Source organism: Myotis davidii, unplaced genomic scaffold (assembly GCF_000327345.1).
Source record: "Myotis davidii unplaced genomic scaffold, ASM32734v1 scaffold6, whole genome shotgun sequence".
In the NCBI taxonomy this organism is placed as follows: domain Eukaryota; kingdom Metazoa; phylum Chordata; class Mammalia; order Chiroptera; family Vespertilionidae; genus Myotis; species Myotis davidii.
Window position 1 is genome coordinate 15,384,162 of NW_006383011.1, and position 7,642 is coordinate 15,391,803.

General features: G+C 51.9%; 1 protein-coding gene across 5 annotated transcripts in view; it reads right to left on the reverse strand.

Moving 5' to 3' along the window:
- Positions 1-7,642, reverse strand: part of TTC7A (tetratricopeptide repeat domain 7A) — a 109,515-nt gene that overhangs the window by 60,477 nt on the left and 41,396 nt on the right. For 4 of the 5 annotated variants that reach the window (XM_015557879.1, XM_006778627.2, XM_015557882.1 and 1 more), the window contains 3 exons: positions 4,988-5,066; positions 3,915-4,072; positions 3,281-3,344 (listed from right to left, as the gene is read on the reverse strand). In XM_015557879.1, the coding sequence (XP_015413365.1) occupies positions 3,281-3,344; positions 3,915-4,072; positions 4,988-5,066 (301 nt within the window). Of the gene's footprint in view, positions 1-3,280; positions 3,345-3,914; positions 4,073-4,987; positions 5,067-6,725; positions 6,815-7,642 lie in introns of those variants that run through there. The other variant, XM_015557881.1, reaches the window with a different exon arrangement.

The following is a 7,642-nucleotide window of genomic DNA, read 5'->3' on the forward strand; positions in this document are numbered from 1 at the left end:
GGTAATTCCTTCTGATTTGGGGACCGGGATTTCCCACATGTCTATGGACACACACTCCACTGGTGGGAGTACACGTGGGACAGGGGCTCCGATTGCACTGTTCGCCACGGCATCTCGGTGCTGAGCACAGCCCCGCTCGCTGCTCAAACAAGATCAGGTGGATAGGAGACGGCTGTGTGGGTGGGTGGATTTTTAAAATGCTCTTTTGGCCCCAAAGACTCAAAACTGGATCCAAAACACAACTCTTCAACCAGTTATAGCCCCATATCCCTTGCGATTTTGTGGAAGCATTTAAGATTTCTATTTACTTCTCGGAAGACAAGAGCTTACCCATTCGTTCTGATCACACTCAGTCAGACCATAACAAAAACCATGCCCAAGGCACCAGCCCCACACCCGATCCCAGGCAGGCCACTCCTCTGAACTCCAAGCCACAGAGCAGGGGCTGCAGTGCTCGGGAGACATGTAGACGCCCTGGCCTCGCGATCCTGGAGGTGGAGAGCTGGGAGGACACCTCCTGGGCTGGCTGCGCTGAGAAGGCGTTCACTGCAGTATAATGAATCCTGCAGGCATTAGAAGAACCCAAGCAGCAGCCACAGCAGGCAGCTGCTGTTCTAGAGGGTTGTCCCTGTCATCTGCAGGCAAACACAGCCAGCGTCAAAGGGAGATGAGGAAAACCCTGCAGGGACATGGCGGCCACATTGAACCTCAGTCCAGTGGAGGGCCCCAGCAGGAGCCCGGGAGGCTCGCACAGTGATGCCCACACCTGCTGGAGAATGTAGCCTGCAGGGAGGCAAGAGAGAAGCCAGAGGCGGTCTGGTCACTGAGAAACAGCTCTGAGCCACAGCAACCAGCTCCAGATTCCAGGTGGAAAGCGCTCTGTAGATGAGACACCAAAGCGAAGTCCATTGCCAGAGCTCTCCCCGCAAATGCTGAAGTTTCTAAATGTGTGATGGGCTTGGTGTGAGCAAGAGGAAGCCAGCCAGCCAGCCAGCCAGCCAGCCCCGGAGGTGTGTCCTCCCGCTGCAGTGCACTCGCGGAGTCCGAGCACTTCCTCCGCTCTGCATGCTACAGGGAATTCCCAGGACACCGCCTGGTCTGCAGACCTGGACCCCCTGAGTCTCCTGATCAAGCCAGCCAGCCACACAGCCTCTCAAAAAGGGGAAAGAGCTGGTTGGAGGGAAACCACACATTCAGGAAAATTCTCCCTGGCTCCAAAGGTGGGCCACCTTTTAGCAAAAGGTGTTCTTCATCTTATTTTAGGGCAGCTTGAGGTCCCAAAGTTATTCCTCCCTTCAATGGGAAGTCTTCCAAACTCTGGTCCTGAGCACCCACAGAAAATTCTTGGGGAGACAAAGCCCAGCCTTGATCCCCGCCTGTGCTTTAGAAGCTACTTAGGGAAACAGATGTGATTCAAATCTCGGTTTCGAGGATTATTAGTGTGACCTTGACCAAGACACATACTTGTTCTGGACCTTACTTATCGCATCTGTAAGATGGGACCATATCAGTATTACACTGAACCATGTGAAATCGTTAGTAGCTCAATACAATGCCTCCCTCTTGGAACCTGGCAGAGAAAGGACCTAAGAAATGTTCACTTTCACCTTTGACCTTCCACCTGCGGACCACACTGTAACCCTCAGCACAGGAAGGTGACGATAACAACCCATGTTTCCTGAGAGAGGTGACCTCAGTGCAATTGGCCTGAGGGAGAAAGTGGTGAGATAACTGAGGTGTGTGTAGGGGACAGAGAGGGGGTGCTGGTCTATGTCTGAGGTTTTATAATTAGAAACTGGGGTTCAGTCTGTGGTCTGAGTGAGGGTCCTTTTTTTCTGTGAAAAGTATACTATTCTTCAATGAAAATCAGATCTGGCACTTGGTACTTCGAGCTTCGCATCGGACTCACCACTAGATGTCCCCTCCCTGTAGCAGCCACATCCCCCCTCACAAACCCACACCCTGCAAACCTTTCAGGACCACACCCTGGCCAGTTTGCACTCAGATTCAAATATCCACGCCCCTTCACAGAGCTCTCAAATCCCAACGGAGCTGGCTGAGGAAGAACACAACCGCTTGCCCCCTAGTCCAGCGTCCCTCCTTCTGTCTATCTGCCAGAAGGCCATAAATCAGCCCTGGCATCGCACGGTCCCAGGTCCCTAAAGGAACATCCGTATCTGGCTATTCAGGGATCCAGCCCATTAGGTCTTAGTTTTTTAAACTTCACTTCCACAACCTGCTCTCAGATGCATCATTTAAAAAAATCTAGTTCCCAACCTGGGGTCCCCAGCTCACAGGCTCTGAGGGGCTCCTCAGTCAGAGGGCTCCCCCAGGCCATGCCGTGTTGACAGCATCTCCACACCTGGCTTCTGCTGCTCCTGCTCACTCTCCCCCACCTCCCTTGGACCAGGGCATCCATCATCTCACCACCTCCTGGACCACCCAACTACACCGCTCCCCTTTGCTGAGCCTCCAAACCCTGGCGTGTGTGTGTGTGTGTGTGTGTGTGTGCACGCGCATGCATGCATGTGTATGTTCGCATGTGTGTGTGCTGTCTCCCTGCCTAAGGCAGGGATGGGGCTCATAAAAACATCTGAGAAGCACCTCACATGTGCTCTGTCCCGCACACCGTATCCCCCCATTGCCTTATTTTCCCACGGCACACAGACACTGGTATCCGGGATATTTTAGTAGTTAATGTATTGCCCATCCCTCACTAGAATGTCAGTTCCATGAGAGCAGGGACTTTTCTCCGTTTTGTTTGCTGGTGCAACTCTGGCATCTAGCAGGTGGCCTGGCACAAGGTAGATGACACTGGAGAAATAGTTTTGTGAACAAGTAAATTCCTTTTACAGGCACGTTGTAACTAACTTCTGGGAGCTCCTTTTATTTTAAAGGTGAGGAAACTGAGGCTCAGAGAGGTTAGGCGGCTTGCCCAGGGCCCTCAGCTAACGAGTGGCAGAGCTGGAACTCGCACCCAGGCCATCTGCAGGCTCCTCCCATTCCCTTACCCAGCACAGAGCTGCAGGATGCAGACAGCTGACGCTGATATCCATCTCTTGTAATCCCAGAAGAGGTGGGTGGGGACTTGTTAGCTCAGCCCTCCTCATTTGGGGGCAGGACCCAGGACCCCAAGTGCAGCCTTATGCACCCGACCCAAACCTTGTGCACCTCACCCCCGTGGAGGTGGGGTGGGATGGGGGTATATCTGAGAATCCTGCTTCAGGGATGACCCTGGGAGGCCAGGGCCTAGTGGGGCAGGGGCAGGCCTGGAGCTTACCATGGACTCGCTGATGAGGAGCAACAGGAGGGCTTCCTCGATGTTGTCCTTTGGGCAGTAGAGGCTGAAAGACACAACAAGCGCGTGGCTCCAGCAGGGCCCTCACAGTGCCGCCGGCCCGTCACCTGCCCGCCTTCTGCCCGGAGTCTGCCCCAGCCCTGTAAGGTGACCCTCTCCTGCATAATTCACAGGCACTGGAGCCACCTGCAGTGCTGGCTCACGCCCCAGAGTTATGGATCTGAAATGCTGGGTGGCGCCAGCCTGGAAATACTGCGACTGCTCCTGGGGAAATGGCCCTTCCAGTGCCTGGCACTGTGTGAGGAGGCTGGGCGAGGAGTCTGCCGGGCGGTCACAGACCCCACCTTCAATTACTGCCACAAACAAGAGAGATGCGATATTAAGTAAGACAACTAGGAAGACAGGTGCTCCCCCCAAAATTTGTGTGGCCTTTGGATGCTCTTTAGGAGTCTCCTGCCAACCCCCACTCGAGACCTGCCTTGCCAAGGTTACGTGGCTCCTGCTGACACTAAAGAGCCTGCCTGGCAGCGAGCTGGCATGGGGCAGAGAGAGGGGCGGCCAGCGGGGCCGGAGCCTGGGCGTGAGACTGGCATGGTCCAGCAGGGGCAGAGCTTACTTGTCTCCTTCGTAGAGGTGAGGCTTGCGCAGGGCTTGCATGATGAAGGAATTCTCTTCTTTATTCATGAACTCGGGCAGAGGCTGGGACAGGGGGCTCCAGTAGCACTCCTCACTCAGGGAGTGCAGCAGGACCCCCGCCAGGTGCTTGGCCGCCACCTGGCAGAAAGGGCGGGATCAGGCTCAGGCCCAGGTCACTCTCCCCTGATGTGGCCAGAGTGCCCTCCACCCACCTCCCAGCCTTGCCAAGTGCAGCCCCTCCAGGAGGCCCACCATTCCACTCCCAGGAGCCCCTCGGGCACGGCAGGTGGTGAGCCAGCGTCCTTTCTGTGGGCCTTTGACGGCTCCTACTTAATCTTTTTTCCTCTCTCCCTCCTAGACAAGAGGTGCATTTCCCCTTCTCCTGACCCTATGGGGCCTAGAACAGCTCTGAGTATCCACAGGTCCTTGCAGACTGGCGTGGCCCTCTCTAGGCCTGCATGATCACCCCATCAGCCTTAGCCCGTCCAGTCAGCCCTCTGTGCCTTAAAATAACTTTCAAGCTTTTAAAAGTGTGACCTATAGTAAAAAAACACACAAAACATTTGACATTGAAAAGCCATAGCACAGTCAACTAGCTCTTTCTACCAAATGCCTTTCTGATATTTGACCAAAAATTCTACAATGAAAAGCTGCTCTGGCTCTGATATGGGGTGAATGAAAGCCTCAGAAGGCAGGCCTGAATTGGGGCAGCAAAGCAGAGTCAAGGTTATTTACTAAGAGCAAAGATCCCTAAGAATTAGCCCACCACCTTGCTAGGGTATGGTGCCAGCAGGCTTCAACTCTGACCCAAGGCTTGGGGCCACCTGCAGTGTGATGAGAAGGCTGCTACGGGTGCTTCCTGGCTTCGTGGGAAAGTGCTGTGACCGACTGACAATGTGTGCCATGAGCACACTGGGAGAGAAGTATGCATGTGACACATGGCCATCCCTGATGCCTGCCAGGATTTCTGCTATCTCCCATTGAACTTGACCCCCGAGTAAACCAGCTACACCCAGCACCCAGCACCCAGCCCTGGGGTCCCCTCCATGTTACCACTTTGAAGTTCTGAGTTGCTTTGGTCTCCACAGTCCGTAGGACCTCCCGGAGCTCTCTCATGCCTTTCACGATGTTCCTAGTGGGAAGACAGCACAGCCAGGGTCAGAACCAGCCTAGTTCCCCCAAAGACATCCTCATCAAACCTGCAGACATGAGGAGCCTGCCTGAGTTTTGTTTGAAAACCCTCAATAACTGAAATGGAAGGTCAGAATTGTAACACTAGCACCCCAGACGGCCAGGACATCACCCATTAAAGAACAGGGGGATCCTTCGCTCCAGGTCCCCTGAAACTCAGGCCTGCAGTTTGCCACCAGAAGGGGACCAAGATCAAGTGTTTCAAACAAGATGTTATTTTGGCCCAAGAGCTTTGGGCTGGTGTCAAACTTTCTGACTTGAGTTGGTTTCAAATCCTCTATCTTTACTCTCCACATGGGGCCAACACTGGAACCCACCTTCACCTTGCAGTCCCTACAGGGCTCAGATTGGCTTGCATCACCCCGGGCCCACATAACCACCCTGGCCAGCCTCACCCCTTCCAGTCAGCCCTCTGTGCCGTGAAATAATTTCTAAGCATTTAGAAGTGTGACCCATAGTAAAAAAATACATTTGACATTGCAACCAGGATACATACACTTTCCTTACATTCAACTGAGGCAAGTGTTTTGACATCATCTGCCTCTACTACGTGCAATCCACTCTGACATTTCTATTTTATGTCTCCCTTATTCCCCTTTTTAAGTAATGTCGGCTGAGGCCCACTAAATAGATCTTGCAACCCACCAATGGGTGTGGCCTGCAGTTTGAACAACTATTTCCACTGTCCCTCGAAGGGTCTACCCAACATGCAAGAGTCTATCTTATTGGCCCCAGGTTGGCCCCTCAGTGCTTACAGGTCTTCAGCTGTTGAGTCTGCCCCTTGCTCTCTTGCATCTCATCTCCCACCACTCAAGTCCTTTCTGAATGACCGACCACGGCTCCCTGCATCATGTCTCCTCACACTGCCTTAAACAGCCTTTCGGTATTTATCCTTTAAAAACCCTTTCCAATATCACTTCCTTCTTGCAGCCTTCCCAGGTCCCTCACCACGCTGTGTCACTCTTGCACCCTGTTAATTCCTCTTCTGAAGCAAGCACGACACTTTTGGTCATTTTCTGTTTATGGGCTGACCTCCCGTGCCCTGAGGACTCCTGCCGTGCTCCTGAAGCTCAGCCCAGCACAGCCCCTGGTGCATAGCACGTGCTCAGCCAACATCTGAGGACACTCTTCCCGTTTATTCTAGGAGTTCCCTGGATCGTAGCACACAAGCGAAAGCAGAGGCTGATGGGCCAGAAAACAGAAAAGCAAGATCACAGAGGGTGAAAAAGCCAAAGCGGGCAGCCAAGAAAGTCACACAAGTCCCTCCTGCAACCTTCATACACGGAACAGATTCCTGGGGGCTTCGGGGCCTGGAGCCATAAAAGGACAGATTTGTAGATCAAGTCCCTGCCTTCTGTTTTCACACAAACAAGTTCCAAACATGCAAACTACCAACATTATAAACACAGACCCTTGTCTGTGAAGCTGAGAATGGAGACTAAGACCTGTGGGATGGAATCAGAGTCACAATGACCTTCCCAGAGCTTCTGAAGAACTAACTGTGAGGGGCAGGCAGGACAGGGCATCATAGCGACCTCAGAAACAGTTCAAGTATGGACGCTACTCCTGATGGCCAACAGGCTCAGGGAGGCAGGCTCACCTCTGTGGGCCGTGCATGGTCTACTCTATAAAGTCAGCCCTTCAGTTTGGATCAGCATCTCCCAGACTTGTTATTTATATACTACATTTATAATTTTTGCTACTAGCTGCATACCATCAGGGTTATTATTCATGTAAACTTTTCTTTATATCTTCTTTTTATTTCAGTAGTTATCTTACCTAAATAAAAAATACCCAAAATCATGGACTTGGTATGCTAGTTATTTTTTTTGCTAATAGATATTAAATACAGAAGTACTTTTTAAAAGTTTGTGTGTCACTTAAAACCACCTTGTGTATTGCTAGAGCTATTCATCCGATACTTTGAGAAACCACAGTTTAGACCATAGGTTCTCAAAGTGTGGTCTCTGAACCAGCAGCATCAGCATCCTAGAAACTTTTTAGAAAAACAAATTCTGAGATTCCCCCACTCCAGCCCAGCAATTTGGGTTTTAGCAGACCTCCACAGGGTTCCGATGGACACTGAGATTTGAGAACCACTGGTTTAGATGACCCCCCAGTGTCTTCCCATTCTCCTATGCTAAGAAGCCAGGTTCCAGAGACACAACCAGATGTGGAAACCCCAGCTTTGCAGCCAGATCCTAAATCTTGGGAAGGAAGGCATTGAGTCCTAGTCTCTCCATCTCTGGGAGGAAGATTCCTCATTTTCCGTCAGGAAGATGAACATATGAGAAGCCCCAAGCATACCCAGGCATATGGTAGAGGGTCACTAAATATTAGTTATTTTCCTTTCTCCTTCTAATTTGGGTCCTAAAGACCATATTACTTATAACGTAATTTGCCACATTATTTTGCATGGATGCTCAGGAGCTAATAGTAAGGGGGAGGAAGCAAGTGCCTGAGGGGATCCTCTAGCTTTGTGTCCATCTTACTCACTCCACCAACCCCCCGCCCCCC